Below are 21,998 nucleotides of genomic sequence, written 5' to 3'. Positions count from 1 at the left end.
TGTCAAATTATTATGATTAATACATGTTAATTTAATGGGTCAACCTTAAACTACTCTATTTTTTATTTCTGATTTAAATTTATGTTTAAAGAACATTGTGAATTGTGAAAGAAAATGATCTTCCCATGCTTCATCAAAAATATGTATTAAAATTATGGTGACCATTTAGAAATGATGTTGAAACATAAAAACATATCTGTAAGTATAAGAGCACTTAATAAAAAACTATACTTAAATGATATGCAAACATATTATTTAAGGAACACAATGAGAAAGCTGTTTTCTGATATATTGCTCTCCAAAACCCAGAAACACAGTATAATTATAAGAAAATATAAGGAAAGCCAAAATGGAATATATGCTGTAAAACATCTCTTTAACAGTTCTTTTTTTTCTTTCAAATTTTTATTATCAAACTGATTTACAGAGAGGTTACAGTTTCATACGTTAGGCATTGGATACATTCCTTGTACTGTTTGTTACCTTGTCCCTCATACCCCCCTTCTTTAACAGTTCTTAAGCATCTCTTAAAGTCATTCATTGATCAGAGGCAATTGAGAAGGTATGTAGTACCCTGGATTTGATTCCAGGATAATTTAATAGTAATATACCAAGGTTAACATCTAAATTTTCTCAAATGCATTGTGTAAAATATCCTTTGAGGTAGCTGGGTGGAAGGATAAGAGAATTTTCTGTTTATTTCTGATATTTATGTAAATTCAACATGGTTCTAAATACAAGATTTTTTAATTTGGCTCATGTGACTTAGCTTCTTTTGACAGATGTTATATAATTAGAGCCAACACTCTCAGTGATAACAACTAGAAAAACTGGATAAAATATGGAAAAACATCCCTTCAAGCTACCTGAGTGGTACCAAGTAGATGAAGAACTCCTATTCAATATGAAAAAGGTGTTGATGTAAAGAGATAATTGGTGTCTTAGGACAGTTTTGGTCCTCTGGAAATTTTCCTGTCCAAAGTTAGGGTAGGAAGAATGGGCAGTACTTTGTATAGCAAGGCTATGAGAAGAGGACAGAAGTTGGAAGTGAGGGGCTACAGAAGTGGAGCTTTGTTAAACCCAGACACGTGGGCTGCATCTGTAAAGACCAATAGCCTAAGAATGAGAATAACTAGAATCAAAGCAGTGGTGATCTCACATCTAAGTGTCCCATGAACCTGAATTATTTTAAGAGGCTCCAGATGCCATGGGGTAGCAAAAGTTTCAAAAATTCTCCCAAGATGAAAATTATATGCCATTTCTTCAATCATTTCTACACATATCATTCAATAAACCTCTATTAAATGAAGTAATTAGGCACATAAAGATATAAAATAGCATGAAAAGAATCAACCAATGCAACACTATAAATAAACTAAATAGATTCTGGGATTATCAAACAAAGAAGATCTTAAATCATTGTTACTTTATACTCAAGGAAATAAAACTAGGATATTGAAAGCTTAAATATATTACTAAAGTAATTTTTAATATATACAATAAATTTTCAATGTAAGATGAAAAGTCCATATTTCCATTTGAAAATTAACAAGAGAAATTCTAGAATCTAACATGTATGAGAAATAAAATTTGAGTTATATGAATATTTTAATACATTTTATATAGGTGAAGAGAATTTTCAATAGTTAGAAGCATATCAGGAGAAAATATCTAGAATAAAGGAATAGAAAGACAAAGGTATATAATTACAGAAAAGCCTGTAAGATACAAAGTGTAAGATACATTGTATGTGCAGTAAGTTCTATTTTTTATGCTGGTCCTGAGGCTTGAACTCAGCATCTTGATGCTGCCCTTGAACTTTATGCTCATGGCTAGCACTCTAACATTTTAACCTTCCACTTCTCACTTTTTGGTACTTTGAGATAGGAGTCTCATGACTTTACCACTCAGGCTGGATTCAAATAACTATCCTCAGATCTCTGCCTCTTGAGTAGTTAGGATTATAGGCATGAGCCACCAGCACCTGGCTCTAAATTACTTCTTTTTAAAGGATCTGCCATTCAACAAAGCAGTTTATTGAACACAGTGTGCACTTTCAATTGGACTTACAGAGCAAAAATGGAGCAGAAACAATAATTTGAGAGCAACTATTTGAACTTTTCTTTGATGAAAGACATCACTCTGCAGATATGTCAAATGAGATGAAATTCATTGCAGAAAGAAAATGGAATAATGTGGAATGAGCAGAACTGGGTTGGCAGAATTCAGTAATGATTACATAGATTAATTTTGTACAAGGTGGTAGCTTAGAAAGACCATGGAGTTCTGAAATGTCAGAATTTGGAATCGAATTTCCCAAGTGATATATTGTTCCCCCCAAACCACACAGCTCTTCTAAACCATTTTTGAGTTTAACAGTTACCAACTTTTCTCTACCAATTTATGCCTTTTCTGGAAGTATTTACCAGGGTATTAAGAGGCTTGGATTCCAGCTGTGTTACAAGATGGGTGGGAATCTTAGAAAATAGTCCTGGCCTGATCTGAGTCTGCTTTTTCTAACATGTAATATATTCCAAAAAACAAACTATAAAAGGAGCAGACAATTCAGAAGTTCAAGTTTAATTGTTATTCATATGCCCTATCATTCTGCTTCAAATATTTTGAATTACTTTCTGTTCCTTACTTTAATTCCATTCCTATGCAAGAGACAGATCAACTTAAGAAAACATGTCAGAGAAAATTGAATTAGTTGTTTGGTAGTCACCGTTTGTGGGTGGCTTTTAGGAAATGCTGTTTTAAAGCAAAAACAATCTAGCTGTTCAAGATACAGACAAGTAAGTAAACATGCCTGATTATTCCATGTTATCAGCTAAATACCACACATTCCTACTACTGTTATACGAAGGATATTATGATAAGGGGATTTATATATAACTCAAATATTTATTAAAATACATTTTATATTCCTCAACCAATTTCTGAATTGGATCCCCTTAAATGATAAAGTATAGCTTTAAAATACTAGGGAGTTATTCATCCTGAGTAGATACTGCATCCAGGAGAAAAACTAATAAATCTCACATCTAGATATTCTTTCTGCACTCTCTGCTTCTATATTCCTAGGCTGAACTGCCCAGGAATTGGCTGCCTCTGGGCACAAAGCAGGTCTAACAACTGTTTGGCTCCCTGTGTTTGATTCCTCTTCATTTTGCAGATTGAGATCTCTGCTGAGAGCTCCACTTGGAATGTGTTTTCCCCCAGAATGGTATTGTTGAACATGGAATTTGAAATAGAGTGAGACACTAGTGTGTTCATTCATGGAATAACATTGCCAAATGGAGTCTGATAGATGTATGTCAGAAACTTAACTTTCCTCCCAATGTGTGTAGAAGCATCCCTAGATTGGCTTGGGTGAGCCTGATAGAATGTGAATTTAAGTATACAAGATGGCACAGAACCAGGTGGTAAGAATATTAAACATTCATAGAGAAAGTCCCCAACTTATGATGGGTACAGCTTATGAACATTTGATCTTAGGAATGAGAACAGGAATATACCCTCAGTAAAAGTGTACTTTGAATTTAGGTCTTTTCCCAAGCTTGTGATGAGTGTGTGGTCCCCTCTCACTATACTAGGCAGTGGCAGTTAGCTGGAACCCACATGATCACAAGGGGAAACAATCAATGTGCTTTAGTAGACTGGGTTGCCAGTGGGATTTTTTTTGTAATTTGGACAACTATATGTTGAGTTTTCATGTCCCTTCATGTTCATAAAACATTCATCTGTTCCCTGTTGCCATATAACTCAGCTTTTCAATTTCAGTACAGTATTTAATAAATTACATATGCTATTCAGCACTTCATTATGAAATAGACTGTCAGACAATTTTGTCCAATGGTAGGCTAATGTAAGTAGTCAGAGCAGGTGTAATGTCGGCTAGTCACAGCCATGTTGGCAGGGTGGATGCACTTATAACCTATGATCTTTTTAAATTATGGTGGATTTGTGGTTAAGTTAGAAGAATAAAAGGTGGTAAGCCACCTACATTAAAGAGATGGGTCAGAAATGGATATAAAAAGCTATTAGGGAGTTCAAGAGGAAGAATGTCAAGGTTTGGATATTCGAGAGTTGACTAACAAATATTAGTACTTACTGTTACATCATTATTATAACAACATCAAAAAATTCATGCTTATAGAGTACTTACTATACATGTCAGCATTGTTTTAATGTTTAAATATAGTGACTCATTTAATCATATTTATTATTATGTAGGATAATTATTGTTAACTTAAGTAACTAAATCAAAAGCACAAAAGGAATTACAAGAAATCCATGATTTGACTAAATGTACATGTAAATCTACAATCCACTAGAGGATTACTAAGCCCTGTTAAACACAGAGCCCAGTCTGTATAGAAGTGCTTGTACATAGAACTTAGGAGTCTTTGCACATTTCCATTAAGAGAGGTGGGACCAAAGGGAAGACACCCCACTGAAGCCCTCTTGGTGACAGGGGAGACATACGGCAATGACAGCATTTCTCTTCCTTTTAACTCGAACTTTGTGTATGGATTATATCTCTTTACAAATTCCCCTCTCTGTCTCTATCTTCAGACTGAGTATACATAGTTATAAGGTTTTCTATAAGATCTTCAATCCTTTTCTTATCATTAGCAATTGTCATTGTCAGAAAAGTCCTCTCTCTGTATATATAAAATTAATCACTGACTTTCCGACTTCAGTGCATTTCCTCTTTTCTGATCTTTATTGGAGATAAGAGACACATGAAGGTAGTTAGCATTCTAACCACTTTGGTTTTTTTCCCCTTCTTTTATTTAATAATTCATTGAAATGTACTTCTGCTAGATTCCATTAAAAATATCTCTGACATTAATTACTGATATATCCAAGTCTTTCTGACAGGGTGATTTGCTGTATTAAGTGTAATTCAATGGTGAGCTTTTCATCTTACCTCTCCATTTTCTAAAGGGTGTATCTTGGAATAAAATGAAGTACAGATGACCTCATCGTCTTGGGCATAGGACGGGGGTCCAGTGCGGGGATAAATGTTGTAGAGTGTCAGACACTCTGTGTCAGTCACAGCATGATACTGCCAAGGCTTGTACTCCACGTCATCCAGTGAGCGTTCCAAAATCCAGTTTCCAGGCCGAGGGGAGTTGGCTGCTTTTACAATCACATATGCAATCTGAAATACCTGGGAGGAGCAAGAGCATGGTTTGAATTCTGAAGTGCTTTTTAAAAATTTATTTTAGGTCAAATATAAAGTTAATTGCTGCCTGAGATTATTCTAGATTTGACTCTATTATTCTCTTATAGTCTCTGAAATGATTTGCCTACTGCATATTCATAGTTAATTCCATTCTGACCATTCTGATTTGAAAAGATTCAACATTAGTTTTTACACAACTCCTTGACATCATTTCACCTGATTTTCAAGGTTCTGTTACAACCATTACCACTGTAAGAATCCATTAGACACCATTTTAGTCACCTTGCCCATTAAAGATAATAAACTGTGTGATAGCAATTGTAATACTTGATAGTATTATTTATATCATTTAATTCTCAAAAAGTACCACAGAGACGGATCTAGTGTTCTAAAGCTAAAACAACAGAAGGTGTTGGCTCCTAGTCCTACATTCAAACTGCAGAACCAACATTTATGGGAACCTAGCAAGATTACTTCCTAAGTCTTACCTTTCTTTCCTGTGAACTATGGTCAAGAATAAGTATAGAATATTTGGATTGATTGAAATAATGTGTGTATCTAGAACCTGGGAAGTAGGTCATAATTGACAATCCCTCCATATTCACAGATATAAAAGGTGTAGATGAAATTCCAGATGACTCATTGAAACAGAAGTATATTAAGGGAGGAGTTTGTGTACCTTCTCCTTGAAAGAAATGAACATGGAAAAAGTAGTGAAATAAAGAACCATTACTACCATACTTCAACAGCTATAATTGAGATGTCATGAGAGTCCTGTATTTTCCAATATATATAGAATTTGAAAATTAAAAACAAAAACACATTTCAGAGCTTTTGTGATAATGCATGTGTGATTTACCAATACAGTGCACAAATGCAAAGGAAACGCATATAAGCATTGTGAAATGGCATTTATGTCCCACCTGGGTGGGAATTTAGGTACAAACTAAGTTGCAAACTTGAAAAGTTGATATCAAAAGGGCAACATGACTGCTCTGAGGCTGGCCCTTTGAGATCATTACTGGATGGGTGCACACTGTGTACAAAAGGGGAAGCCAAGACATATGGTAATAAGACATGAAAAGCACAATGATAATAAGCAGTGCAGCATGATATGGATTGGTCAGTGCTCTGTAACACAGAGAACTTCACAGTACTAGCTCTGGGGTCATTATTGGAGCACAACTAGAAAGATAGTCTATAATATAGACTATAGACTATAATAGTATAATTTGAAGGACTGGCTGTGCCATAGAAGAAATGTTCTAGAAATAAATTTTATATGTTTCTTGGTCTTGACAAAGATCTTCCTGAATGCACATATGGTAATTTTGATGTACTCTAAGGGCCTAAATTTGCAAACATAAGAAGTTGGTATGGAAGCTGCAACACAGCAGGCTCTGTCACTAGTCCTTTGAGATCCTTACCAGAATGGTGTACACAGTGTACACAGGCTCTCAAGAGAGACGGAGAGGACAGACATATACTTTCTAGGCACCATAGTGGAAAGACTGCTGACGGCTGAAATACAGAAATGTTTCTGTTGCTAAAATGCTGCTCAGCTTCCCAAATGTCTCCTCTTTCCTGAGATCACGTAATTAATCCCAGCAGAGCAAGCAACAATCAGAATGTCTATTCTGCTAAGTATGAAATTTACAATTCTGTTTGACTAAATGCCATTGCAGAGGGAAACAATAAATCATATTTACAAATACACGTTGAAGGTAGGCCTACATATTATTTCATGTAAGTACTTGGAAATGCTTAGGAATTTGGGGCAAGAACATACATGGACATTTCAAGCATGTAGCCTTTGGGGTTTTATAAAGAAGAATAAAAGAGATGAGGAGGATGGCTTTATTTCACCTCAATATTCTTGTGTAATTGTTTGTTTTAAATGAAATGGCACAGTACTTAATTGTAATTATTTTTCCTACGCTGGGGGTGACGTCAGCACTTTGTATGTCCTAAGTAAATGTACAACCATTGAGCCAAATCCACATCCCTAAGATTGTTTTCAAAATGGAGATAAATTTAGAGCTGGAGGTGTGTCTTAAATGGTAAAATACTTGAATATCAGCATGAGGATTTGAGTTCAAATGCATGTACAAGGAGAGGAAGGCAGGAGAGACCCCGGAAAGGAGGGAAGGAAAGAGGGGAGGAAGGAAAGGAGGGAGGAAAGGAGGAAATAAAGGAGAGTGGGAGGAAGGGAGAAAGGGAGGGAGGGAGGGAGGGAGGGAGGAAGGAGGGAGGGAGGAAGGGTGGAAAGAAGGAAGGAAGGAAGCAAGGAAGAAGAAGAGTAATAAAGAGAGGGAGGAAGGGAGGGAAAGAAGGAAAAGGAAGGAAGGAAAGAAGGAAGGAAGGAAGGAAGGAAGGAAGGAAGGAAGGAAGGAAGGAAGGAAGGAAGGAAGGAAGGAAGGAAGGAAGAGATAATACTATCTAAAGTATTTTCTATTTTGAACTTTTTTTAGATGTTTTTCATACAGAATTATTTCTTTCAAACAATTTGTATGCGACTACTATAGACAAGATCTCCTTTGAAGGCAATTCACTGAAGATTACTGAAGATTAATGTTATAGAAGACATAGACAGAGATGTCTGTATATAAAATTACAAAAATAGTATGGTCCTATTGGTAATCCTAAAGTATTACTGGTAATGTCTTAAAAAATAAAAAAGTGAATAATTAAATTTAGAACACGTACAGAGCAGAGACTATAGGTTTTACATATTCAAACATGTGTTCCTATAATTCTTTTGAAACATTATATGCATTCTACTTATTAAATTTACTTGAATCATCAAACTCACTGTAACATCTTCCTGTATTATTGCTCTAAGTTTTAACACTACTCATTTTACTTGAAACTTGAATCCCAGTCATCGTGAGCACACTTAGTAACTTGTATAAAATAAATGGGACATTTCTTTACTATCCCTCTTATTATGGCCTTAAGAGCCAAAATTATCTTTAATCATCTGTTTCCAAGCATTCCTTTTCCAATGTAAAATTGCAAAACAGATAATTATTGAAGGGATGAGAGACATAAGGGATAATGATGTAGGAGATGATCATGATCAAAATGCATTGGACTCCCGCACCGACATGTTGCTTTGAAGCCTCTTTGTGAACTACTCAAAGATAATGAAAAAAAATAAGAAAAAATCTCTAGCAAAATAAAAGATACAAAATGGTGGACATTCTTTGCAAGAGAAAATTATAAATATTTTGATTTCCCAATTTTTCCTTCAAAAAAATGAAGTTCTTTTAAATAAAAAAAAAAAAGGAGAGGCAAGGAAGTCTATTAGAGATCACTGGTACTCAGTAAGAAAACAAGGCTACACTGACATTATAGATAAAGAACTGTTTAGAAACCATCTTATCAAGCAAATATAGAAAGAGGCCAACACCACTTCGAGCTACACAGGGGATTTATGATTCAGGGTCTTCTGAGTTGGATCTATAATAAAATGAAAAATAATCCCTGAAAAAATCTTCAACATGCAACTCTACAAATTCTGTCTATAAATCAATTTAACAGCTAGCACTAAATAACACAGTAAAGCAGTTTCTGTCTTCGAAAGTATTAAAGGACTCTTATTTCATTGAAAGGAGTAAAGGAGTCTTTTTCATTTCTTTCATGTGGATTCTTTCACATCCCATGCAAAAATTAATTAAATTTGTTGGCATGTAGGATTATGAATAAACTTTTTAAAAGTGCTCTAAGTAGCATGATTGAAAACCACAATGAATAGATGTATTCTTTGAAGGCTTCAGAGAATTATTGTAAAAATTTTAGCAATCATTTTTTAAGTGCTCCGAAGTTTCAATGGCCCTAATAGAATAGGGCCATTTAATGTTATCGATACTGTTTTTTTTTTTTATTAACTGTCTCTTGTGTACTTAGTATAAAGGCTCTTCAAAATCTGTGGTGTTAATACCTCATTTCCTGATGAATAATGTTTCATTCTATTATAGTAAGAACAAGAAAAGTAAACATTCCATTATAAGAAGTACTAAGCCTGTTAGTCTAAATGGATGAACATATCAACGTGATATGCAAATGTTTTCCTGTCGGTGGGCACTTTTGACAAACAGGGTGACTGAAAAAGAAATTTAAGCTCTTAAAAATGATACCAAACATCTGAAACTTTACTGTAACTATGTGAACTTTATGTCTTCTTATATTTGATATTCATCTGAATGTTACCAAAAAATTATCATGTAATTACACCATTGGATACAGAATTAAGTATTACTTCAATAATAGGTAGATTATTAAAAACTCACTTTCAGGGCTGGGGATATAGCCTAGTGGCAAGAGTGCCTGCCTCGGATACACGAGGCCCTAGGTTCGATTCCCCAGCACCACATATACAGAAAACGGCCAGACGCGGCGCTGTGGCTCAAGTGGCAGAGTGCTAGCCTTGAGCGGGAAGAAGCCAGGGACAGTGCTCAGGCCCTGAGTCCAAGGCCCAGGACTGGCAAAAAAAAAAAAAAAAAAAAAAGAAAAAAAAAAAAAGAAAAGAAAAAAAGAAAAAAAACTCACTTTCAAGTGAAGTGACCAAAAGGAATTGGAGACTGATGAACCCTTTCAGTTTCAACTTACAACATATAATGACCATCATATTATTAAGATGCTTTGTGATCCTATTTTGTATATCACTAAGATAAATTAGTATTTATCTAGCAATGGTGCACAAGGAATCTTCATTGCCTAAAACAGGAAATGTTAGACCTGTGAAAATTCTCAGTTCTTGTCTGGGCCTAAGCAACCTAACTCACTTATAACCCATGTGATTAAGTGTGATATTCAAGCCAATTTCTAGCACATAAGTTGCTAGGTATGGATTATTATTTTTCAATCCTCTACTAAGAGTATTAGTAACTCCTTTATCCTAGTCCCTTTGTCTTTTAAAGCATTACACAAATGGAAAATTGCTACAAAATCTGGTGTATTATATATTTCAGAGACTTTCATGTGTCACTGATGCATTGTTAAAGGAACAAGATAAATGTAAACTCTTTCCTCCTGGCTTCTCCTTATAAAAATCATAAAGAAAAACCTTAAGGCTGCTGTCTAAGGGAGTTAACACCTGATCGGATTTGTTCTCTTGCAAATCTTCTTTCCTAATCTCTCAAAAGAACAGAGTGTGGCACCAAACTTATGTCCAATGTTTAGCTCTTCCTCCTTCTACCACACATTTTTATCTATGAACTTCCAATCACAACAATAAAAACAATTGTTCACAGAATAGAATCACTAAATTGTGTTTTTTTGTGCTGCATTCCATGTTATGGGTGTTAATATTTCCATGTGCAATGTCTGTATCTCCAATATACGTATCCCAGTATATTTTGAAAGCTCAACTTTATTCTTCTAATAGTATGTCAGGCAGATTATCTCATTTATCAACATAAAAATCAGAATCAGGAAGGGATCATAGATAGCATGCATTGTCAAGTTTTCAAGTTTCCACTGGAAACTGTGAGTTGATGGATACAGTTGATGTGATGGTCAACTGTTCCAGCTGTGGCCACTAAAATGAAAATAAAGAAATATAGTAAAAATCAAGAACAGTAAAGAGAAAAATATGAGAAGAATTTGTCAGATCTCTTGAAGGGTTGTACAGGTGGCTGATGATGGAGAACTGAGACCATAAGCCTAAGACCTCAGAGTGGCTACTGTTTTGGTGAAAAACCCCAATTTTATAGAAGTAAGCCTGACAGAGGCCTAGCTAGGCCTAGAAAGATAAAGTTCACTGACATGGTATGACAGCTTCACTTCACTTAAGCCAGAATACCCAGGCTCTTTTTCTCCAGCCACATTTTCAAGCAATTTTAAAACATTCATGATTCACCATTACTTTAAAAAGTCTCTGAAGACCCAGTTGCTGGTGGCTCACACCTGTAATCAAATCCTAGCTACTCAGGAGGCTGAGATCTGAGGATCAAGGGTCCCAGTCAGCCCAGGCAGGAAAGCCAGTGAGACTCTTATCTCCAAGCAACTGTGCTACTTTACCTGCAGGTAAGTGGCTCCCAGGTCTCAAAAGAAAATGAAATACTCTCCCCCCAATTAAAATAGATTTTTATGCTCATATGAAATTCATATGTATTTAATATTATCTCATCATTCTAATGGGATAATTAATGATAATCCTTGAAAAATTGGCAATTACTTGTTGAAATTCCTAATGGTTTTAAATCAATGCCTGATTCTTCAAGGGAGTGTAAATGAAGGACTTTTGCACTTCAACTCTTCAAAAAAAAATCTCAATTTGTAGCTCTGAAAAAATGTTTCTGTTCACCTCTAAAATAATATGCAAACATAATGCAAGTCAATATTTTTCACAAAAAATATTGGGCTTGTTTCCTGAGAGCTGTACAAGTTGATTACAAATTTAATTTGCAAGTATTAATAAGCAAAAGTGATCAAGAGAATCCTCAGGTTGAACTGCAATGAACAGGGACACACAGTTAAGTGAAAAAGCCATAGAGTACATGTTGCACTCCCAGAGTGCTTCCTTCTACCATGAAAAGGGTGTGTACTGAACTAATGGGTTAGAAGCCACTAATGCTCATCAGTGGCTACAAACGCACTTCAAGAAGTGACATCCACACATTTCCACAAGGTATTGTAAGCACAAGGCACCACCTAGAAAATGCCACCCAGACTATGCCATTAATAAAAATAAATCAGAGCAAGTCCAAATGAAACCATTTTTTAGACAATGCAGCAGGACAGCAACATGCAAATAGTAATCTAGGAGTGCAATTAGTACATACAGAATGTAACAACTTCTTTGGATGAACAAGAAAGTTTATTAAAAAACATAAATTGTAAGGAAGTAAAAACCAATGAGGTCTGTTGATTAGTAGAGACTTATTCGATGTCCTTCTACAACTATTTTTTTTTGGGGGGGGGTCTTCTTTTGTATCTTGATTCAATCAAACCTTTAAAATGAAATTAGCAAGACAGACACCAGTGGCTCATGCCTGTAATCTTGTCTACTCAGGAGGCTGAGATCTGAGGATCTAAGATCAAAACCAGCCCAGGCAGGAAAATCCATGAGACTCATCTCCAATAAACTATTCAAAAAGATGCTGGAAATGGCACTGTGGATCAAATGGTACAGCGCTAACTCTGAGCAAAATGAAGCTCAGAGACATTGCCCAAGACCAGAGTTCAAACCCCACAGCCGACAAAAATCTAAACCAAAATAAAAGAAAAATAGAAGTAAATTAACAGCAAGTGTGAAGTATCTGTATACTTTATGCATAATTGTTAATATTAATGAAGTATTAGTAGTAATTTTAGGTGTGACAATGGTTTTATTTACCAGAGTCTTTTCCTTTAGAGATACACAATAATCTACACACAGAGAAAATGATACACATTAAGTTTGCTTCCAAATGACCCAGGAGCCCATGTGTTGATTCTAACAGGTAGTCTGGTATTTAACACATCTGGGGCCAGGGTATTTCTTTATGTTTGTGAGTATTTGAAAATTTTTATGACTAAAATAAAAATATAATATACATCACTTGTGTGTGTTTATGTATGTGTGCTAATATTATAACTTGAACTCACAGACTTGTGCTCTTGCTGAGCTTTTGTTTTTCTTTTCTTTTTTTTCTTTTTTTTTTTTTTTTTTGCTCAAGACTATAGCTCTGACAGTTGAGCTGTACCTTCCCTTGTGGCTTTTTGGTTGATTAGCTGAAGATAAAACTCTCTCAGATTCATTCTCCCCAGGCTAGCTTTGAACCATGATCCTCAGGTAGTAGCATTCTGAGAAGCTAGGAATATAGGCATGAGCCACAAGCACTGGGAAACATTTCACTTTAATAAACAAATAGTTCTTTCCCACATAACAGTGGTACCACTAGCAGTAATTTAGTACTTGCTCTTAAAGTGCAAACCCTTAATGCATTTTCTCAATTATCTTGATAAATGGTTAACTCCACATCTTACTGTGTTTCTACTGTATACTGAGATCAAAAATGTGTTTTAATTATTAATTATCAACACTAAAGGGCATTGTTAGCCCAAAAGGTCTCAAAATTTTAGTCCAGTCTTAAAAAAAAAAAGGTAGCAACACAAGTGAATGGAATTCAAATAGAAATAAAGTCCTCCCCTGGGTTATTAATGCATTTATTAATCTCTTCTTCATTAAGTTGCTGCCATTTTTAACAATGTTAGCTGCAGGGGAAACCCAGGCAAGCACTTTCCTTGTCTTTTGCACTGCCCTTGACTTCTGTTCTCCCCTCATACATTTCTCCCTCTTTAGAAACAATCTGCAGCTTCAAAAGAATGACCTGCTTACTGAAAATAAGTCATCTGCTCAGCATGGCTTTTACTGGAGCTACTGGTAAAAGAGCAGGTAAGCTGAGTCCCCCATAGAACATGACTGTCGTTTCAATGAAACCATCACAGAGCACAATATTGGTGTGAATCATAGAGGATCAAAATAGGACAGTTTGAAACTTGCCTGCTAAAAATTATTCACCCTGGAGAAATACCTGGCATTGCCTTTGTTTTTGTGCTTTTATAGTTGCCAGAGGAGGACGAACTTATTCGTTTTTCAATTTATGACACTACAGACATGAATGAATCATTCTAGTTCAAAGGAATTGGGGAATAATGGCAAAGATTTGTAGTGATGAGAAGAGTTAGAAGTGTAATGTTAATGGTGTAGAATAACAAATCAAAGACAAAACGGAGCTTTCTGATCTTGGTTCATAAATGCTTTCAACAGATCACAGACACTTAACACTTATCCAATTTTAGCTATTACCAATGAAATCTCAGCAACTATTTTCATGCTTACATATTGCTCTACTTTCTTTCCTTTCCTAAGGAATATCTTAAGAATCACCGGTTCCCACTCTTTATTAATTTACCATGCTTACCATACTAAATATTTGCAGCTCATGGGTCACCTACCACCCTATTATAACTATCAGAGAGTTAGCAGTGACCTAGTTGAAATTCTTCTCTGTAGTATCTATAGCATTTGATTAAGACATTCTCTTCCCCTTCTTTTGGTTTATGAAAGTGATCTTTATTTCAAATCTGGGGATTTAAAAAGTTAAAAAAAATAGTTTCTAATATAGCTCTTTGCTTAAAGTGCAACATAGATAAAGGAAGAGTGAAGAATAAAGTCAGGGTTTTCAGAAGACCATACTGAAGGTTTCTATAAGCCTTGGATATGTACTTCTCTAGTGGTTCTATTTAGTCTAATTTTCCCACAGAAAAAAAATATATCCCAAATTGCTATTTTCTAGTCTTTTCCTTGAGATAATTGAGTGTGTTCTTTGAGCCAGACGTTTAGCATAGATAATTTTGTTTATATCAACGAGAACTTGGTGAGTTAGGAAGTAGTTGATGGTAAGCCAAGCATAATGAAGCTAGAGTGGGTGGACAATGGCGCCTCCAACTCTTCCATATTTTATCTTTTGGAACATATGAATATGTTACCTTGTATGACAAAGAAACTGTATGGATGTGGGTTGGTAAAAATCTTGAGATGAGAACATAGTCCTGTATTATCAAAGTGAGCCCAATGTTTACGAAGTCCATGAAAGAGAGACAAAAAGAAAAAAAGTAACTGTGAGGCAATGTGAAAACTCACTTGTTGCGGGCTTTGAAGTTGAAGGAAGCATGTAGTCACAAGCCAAGAAATTGTGCTCAATCTACAGACTAGGAGTGAAGAAAGTGAATTTGCAAAAAGCAAACAAAAAACAATTCTAACATTATTTTTCTTATTGGTCTTTTACAAACTTGAAAGCAATGATCTCATTGACCAATGAAATATGAAACGCTGGAGATGGAAAGATGAAATGATAAAGCAGAAGAATCTGATGTCATTCTACCTGAGATGACACTCATATGACTTCATAAAATATACAGAAATTCCTTTATTATTTTATTCCTTTCTTTCTCCCCTCCCCTGACAGGCAACATTTCAGGCCTTGAACTTGAAAAACTCCTACCACAGCCTTCTAAGTGCTGGGATGACCAACATATGTCAACACTTCCAACTAATGTCCATTTGGAAAATGGCCATTTTCTAAGAAGAATAAGAAAATTAACAAAGATCTTTTGAAAAATCTACCACTTTAAGGGGGCATGTTAAAGTTTACTTAAGAATCACTCTGTAAATCCTTTATTCTCCATTCTGTCTAGATTTCTCTTAGTTCTTTTCTGAGACAAGAAAAATATTAACAACATCTCCAAATTGTAATATCACTTCATGTAATTAAAAGTAATTTATGAGCTTGGCACTCGTGACTCATATCTGCAATCCTATAACTTAATCAAGAAGATGAGATGTGAAAAATTGTGGTTTGAAATCAGCCCAGGATGAAAAGTTTGCAAGACTTCATTTCCAGTGAACCAGCAAAATATCAAACTTAAGGCATGGCTCAAGAAGTTGAGTACCAACTGTGAAAGATGTCAGGAGAGGAAACAAGGCCTTAGATACAGGCAAGATTTATGAAAGTTCTCTATGTAGGTCTAATTTATTGCACTGGAGCTTTTAAAAATTAATTTGAGTGTTCAAATTTCGACTGAGTTTGGTTTAATCACACAGGAATTCATACTGAAGAGAGAAAAAGAAAAGCTTTCAAAGTGATATGATGACTTTGAAAGCTTTTCAATCTGACAAGTTATAAATGTTAAAAGTCACAGTTATAGCTGCCCCCAAATATACCAATAATTTTGAGCACTTTCTGTAGTCCTAGTATCTAACTATGAACACTAAATCACATCTAACATTCTGGATGTCTGCATGTAAGCCTCCTGTAGAAAAATCCTACACATTTCTTTTGAAAATAGGACAAAAAGCAACTACTGAATTCTTATTCAGAAAGCAAGCCATTGTATTTGATTTTGGTACCTTGGCTATTGTATGTATGTTGATTTGAATTAAGGAAGGGAAGGGGAACAAGAAAATAGTGAGACAAAGGACAAAGGGTGAACAAATGCAACACCAAAACTCACAAGACAATATGTTGGAAATGAATCTTACAACTTGGAGGGGAGGGGAGGGTTGAGAATGTAGGATCAAAATGAGGGAGAGGGTAAATATGTTTGACAAGAAATGTGATTCACTACCTTACAAATGTAACTATAACCTCTCTTAACATCACCTTGACAATAAAATTAAATATTTTTAAAAAGCAATATGCAATAAAATGTTTAATCAAAAGGACTAGAATCAAACCTTAAAGAACAACATATCTCTAAGAAACAGAAATATTATTTCACTCATATAGAACCAAGCTTTCTTTCATTTGTGAAACTTAGGTCCAAGACACTGTCCATGTGTCTTCCTGAGTAGAGCGAGTAACTGGCACTCTGTCATATTCATGGGAAAGCCACAAGAACATCAGTACTGAAAACCTCATGCTAGAAAATGAGTCTATCTGCACAGCAAAGAAAGGATGGGTAGAAAGATGAGTAGAGTATATAACTCTACCATAAATATATGTGAAAGGATAAATGGAGACACCAAAAAAGTTGAACAATGTGTTTTATCACATGGACCAAGACAAACATAGGCTTACAGTAGACAATTGTGAATTAGCATCAATGATTAGCAAAACCTTGGAAGTACTATGGAGGACAATGATTCTGTTTCCCAAGTCCACGCTGCATATTTGCAATAAGTTTCAGAATGGTTTGCAGCATGATCATAAATAGCAGGTAGTGAATAGAGACAAACCTCCATTGTTATCTGGGCAGTATTTGTCTTTCACTGGTAAAACTAAGAACAACAGTGTGGATCATTAAAATTCTTGAGCTAATCATTTTAGTGTTCAGGTCAGAAATTTTAAAATAAGAATTCAAGCCACAGAGGTCATGATTTAAATTGCAGGGTATTCTTGACATAATCATTTTAGAAATGCATCAAAAGCTTAAATGAAACAATATGCTGGACCAACTTCAGATTAATTCCTGCAGCCTAAACAGAAATGAAATTATTTAAATGTGAACAGAATGTATTTAACTGTCTGCTTGCTTGGCAATCTTTGTAGGAGATTTAAAAGACAACAGTTACATGAAGATTGGGGTGACTTCTCAATTAAGACGCCTGAGAAGAACAGTTGTATATGAGCTGAAATGCTCTTTGTTGGTATTGCTCTCACCTTTGTTTCCCAAGTGTCCTATCATAGAGTCTAATATCCTGCATCTTCATATATTTTAAAGACCTCTGCAGTGGTATTTAACATTGTTTACTAGTCTAATTATTTTACATGTATTATTAAGCAACACATTATTCAACATGCTAGCCTTTAATCTTGGTGTTAAAACACAGTAGTATATTTAACATTATTTTCTCACTGGATACTCTAGAAAATAAGTATAAGGATATTCTAGAAAACAAGTATAATCAGTTTTGTGGCAGTCAGCTTACAATGGCTTTCAAAAGTCACTTGTGTATTTCTTCTCAATGTCTGATGACGTCACACTTGTAACCTGAGATCAGTCCTGTTGGGAGTATTTGCCCCCTGAATACTGGCTTGGCTATTATCAGGGCTTTTACTTCACTTTGTTTATAAGTTAAACATGTGTCAGGATACCATTTCAATTAAAAAATTAATAGTAAAATAATGGAATAGAAATGATAGGTAGAGGTGATTAGGGGAGGATTTTCTTAGAAAAGGTGATAGTTAAGCACAAACATGAAGGATAAAGACATGTGGATGTTTGGAGGAATGCCACTTAAGAAAGAGAACACATCTGATGAAGAAAGACTCTTGTCTCATCCTACAAACATTAATTTGATCAGAATAAAATAGAAGCAGCAGATCCATGGATGAGGATGTGGGAGAGACACAATAACTAGGGCAGTGGGTTTCACAGAATGGAATAAGGACATCAGTTCCCATCTATGGAGTTAGGAAGGACACTGAAAGGCTTTTTGAGCAATGGGATCATGAGGACTAATGTGTACTTTTCCCCTTTGCCCTAGCTGCTGCATGGCACATAGAATAGGGGCAGGGACAGTGGAAATGGAGGTGAAGTGCCTGGTGGCTCTTTAGCAGTCCTGTAAGCAAGCTGATGGGTGGCTTAGACTGGGGTAAGAATAGAGATGTCACATGGTAAACTGGAGATCCATTAGTAGTTAAAGTTTACAGGACCTTAGTAAGAGGCATGTATGGGACACAGTGAAAAGTAGTCTCCTTGTTTTTATTTATTTCAGCGAACAGATAGATTAAGAATGGCGCTGATAATTGGGAGAAACATATGATTTGAGAAGGAAGCTCAAGACTTCTGAATTGTAAGGTTTGTTGATGCTCCAATAGATATCCACATGGAGCTGCTAGCTGGGAGATGGAATCCAGATTCTGTGTAGTGTTAAATAGGATTTGGCACTTGAGACAATTTCTAAACTTTGCATTTTTCATTTTATTCTCAGTTTGGAAAGTGGATTTAATAATATGCTTTCTTTACACAGTGGTGATGGTTACAAAACAGAATTCACATGAAATGCTGGCCACCTCAGTAGCTGGCCAATTTTAACGATGACTAATCATTATCATAATCAATAACATTTTTATCTACTTTCTGGCTGATAGATAGGATGTAAGTTATTATTGTTCTTATTTTACCTTTTATACAATCTCAAAATTGAAAGAAAGAACCATGTATTCATATATATATATATGTATATATATATATATATATATTGTCTTGGAACTTTTCATTAAGTGAGAAGGAGAACAAGAAGAAAGAGGATAAATGTTTCTTAACTGAGATAAATTCAATCTAGGTCTTCTCTCTATACTGATAACTTATATAGCCAATAGTTATATAGCTTATGGTTAGTTTTGCTTATTATTATTATTACAATAAGTAGAGTATATAAAAAGTGATTTTAAATGCAACAGCAGACTACATGTCAAAATTTATTAAATTATTGACAGAAATGTACAATCCAGTTAGAAAAGTCATATTATAGAAGGCACCAGGAAGTCAGAATTCACTGTAGTTCACTAGCTATTCTGTTGAACCACTGAATTTTAGAGCACCCACCAATATGAGTTCTAATAGCCAACATATGTTCTATGAGATCATATGTTTCTAATTTAATTTTTAAGTAACTATACTTCAAAGATTATGTGGTCACATAAAGGAAGTGGTTCATATCTTGCAGTTAAAACATGATATGAACTTTATTTAAAATATGCTCCCAAAGTAAAATGCTTGTGTGCTTATGTGTATTTACAAGAGAAATCAAAGAAAATAATTCCAAATGATAATGCCATCAAAAGTTCTTAAGAAGTCTCAGATCATAAATACAGTTCATGAGGGAAACTAGTAAACATTGGTGGGATTGCTTTCAAATACAGGTAAAACTTCCAATATGCATATAGAAAAATGATAAATAAGAAGGTATAGAGAAAAATTAAATGTTTCAGGAATAAAAATTTTAAGTATTAATTTTAATCCATATTAAAAACAGTAAGGGCTGGGACATGGCCTAGTGGCAAGAGGGCTTGCCTCATATACATGAAGCCCTAGGTTCGATTCCTCAGCACCACATATATAGAAAAGGCCAGAAGTGGTGCTGTGGCTCAAGAGGTAGAGTGCTAGCCTTGAGCAAAAAGAAGCCAGGGGCAGTGCTCAGGCCCTGAGTCCAAGGCCCAGGACTGGCAAACAAACAAACAAAAAACAGTAATACACAGTTATTCTAGTGATAAAGAAAAATATACTTTGTGAAATATTCATTTATACAGGCATAAAGTCCACCCATAAATTTGGGATTTGAAGTTTTAGTGAATATCAGGAGAATGAAAGCAAGGCTTAGTATAATCAGTATACAGGTAAACTATACCGATAGGTTGTTTTCCCTAAGGAAACTGATAATATAGCCAAGTTTGAAAAAGATTGGGAGTAAATTAATCTTATTTTCTTACACATTAGGTAACCACCTACTTTGCTTGCACTCCCCAAACAGGATTCCCACAGCATATAATTAGTACTGAAATATGTTTGTGTTTTGTTGAATCTAAATCCTTTGGGAAAGTTGAACTTGAGCTCTTACTAGAAAAGTAGCCCAGTGTATCCTTCCTTACATAAAGGAGTACTTAAAAATATTTAGGTAGAGCCGGGTGCTGATAGTTCATGCCTGTCATCCTAGCTACTCAGGAGACTGAGATCTGGGGATCTCTATTCAATGCAAGCCAGGACAGGAAAGTCCATGAGACTCTTACCTCCAATAAAGTGATCCCAAAATAGCTGGAAGTGGTACTGTGACTCAAATGGTAGAGTGCTAGCCTTGAGCAAAAAAAACCTCAAGGACAGTACACAGGCCCTGAGTTCAAGCCCCAGGGTTGGCAAAAGAAAGAAAGGGGGGGAGGGGAAAGGGAAGGAAGGAAGGGAGGGAAGGAGGGAGGGAGGGAGGAAGGAAGGAAAGTTCTGGGGATATTACTCAGTGATATGTTAGCTCCCTGCTAGTTAGGAGAAGGTCCTGGGTTGTATCCTCATCACCAAATAATAATAATAATAAATGTATAAATTATATCAGTTACATCTGCGGGATAATTAGCAATTTATTCTGGAACACAGAGAAAATCATATCAAATAGGAAAAGGGAGATTGTAAAAGTACCATGGTAACTTGGGGAACACAAAGGAAGTAGCAAGATGGAATGATTTGGAAGAAGTCCAAGTATTCAGTACCAATTATTAGGCACCTATTTTATACCATTTACCAGTGTCCATGTAGATGCTAGAAAAGGAAATGAAAATGTGGAATAGAATTATCACAAACTCCTACATGTGCTTTGTCAGGGTTCTTAGCCCGCCCCCTCCCCTCCCCTGACCTGCAGAAGAGATGGGGGAAGGCATGCCTTGACCAGAGGAGCCAAGAAAGGAAAGGGCCCACAGACCGCCTGCACCCAGCCCTCCCTCACAGGAGGACAATCAGATGCGTCTGGGAGTCAAGTGAGCTGCAAGATCTCATTTATTGAGGGGAGCAGTGTAATATATAAGGCACAAGAGCCAATCAGATCAAAGATTGGCAGGAAGGGGAGGGGTGTAAGTGCACCTATCTAGGGACTGTAAGGGGAGGCACAAGCTGTCCGTAAGGGCGGATGAGCAGGTGACCAATCCTGGAGGCAACCAGATTTTTCATCACAGCACACAGAACCACCTCTGGGTTCAGTGTCAGGTGCCATCTTAGCCACAGGTGGCCCCAGGACTGAGAAACAGGCAGGGCTAGCTGACTTCCTCTTTCTGATCCAGGTGTTTCCCAAGTGCTTACAGTAAAGAATGATACTACATCATTTATACATTTTTTTTAATTTTTATTTTTTGTTGGTAATGGGGCTTGAACTCTGGGCCTAGGCACTGTCCCTTGGCTCTTTAGCTTCAGGCTAGTGCTCTACCACCTGAACCACAGCACCACTTCCAGTTTTCTGATGGTTAATTGGAGATTAGAGTCTCATGAGCTTTTATTTGCCATGGCTGGCTTTGAACCATGATCCTCAGATCTCAGCCTCCTGAGTAGCTGGGATTATAGGCATGAGCCACCAGTGCCTGGTTCACCATTTATACTTTTAAATATAACCATTAATGTTCTGTCAAGTATAAAATACTATTATCTTAATCTCAATATATTGTAGGAAGATTTTTATCTTGATACATGACTTAAAATCCCCTATTTGACATATAGATTAAAGAAGTTTATGATAATTTTATAGGGATTTTTCCCCCAGAATGCCTTTGTATCATTTTCTACATTTGATACAGATGGGGAAAGCAGGCAACCTTAGGAAAGTTATTCTATTTAT

The 21,998-nt window shown here is 35.7% G+C and overlaps 1 protein-coding gene across 1 annotated transcript in view; it reads right to left on the bottom strand.

Annotated features, from left to right (window-relative positions):
• The window catches only part of Lama2 (laminin subunit alpha 2), a 547,138-nt gene that overhangs the window by 374,539 nt on the left and 150,601 nt on the right, over window positions 1-21,998 (bottom strand). Inside the window, exon 4 of the mRNA XM_048354062.1 lies at window positions 4,937-5,179. Coding sequence (XP_048210019.1) covers window positions 4,937-5,179 — 243 coding nt within the window. The remainder of the gene's footprint in view (window positions 1-4,936; window positions 5,180-21,998) is intronic.

This window comes from Perognathus longimembris, chromosome 9, assembly GCF_023159225.1.
Source record: "Perognathus longimembris pacificus isolate PPM17 chromosome 9, ASM2315922v1, whole genome shotgun sequence".
NCBI lineage: Eukaryota > Metazoa > Chordata > Mammalia > Rodentia > Heteromyidae > Perognathus > Perognathus longimembris.
The sequence above is the reverse complement of the archived record's forward strand: the minus strand, read 5'-3'. Positions and strand labels throughout refer to the sequence as shown.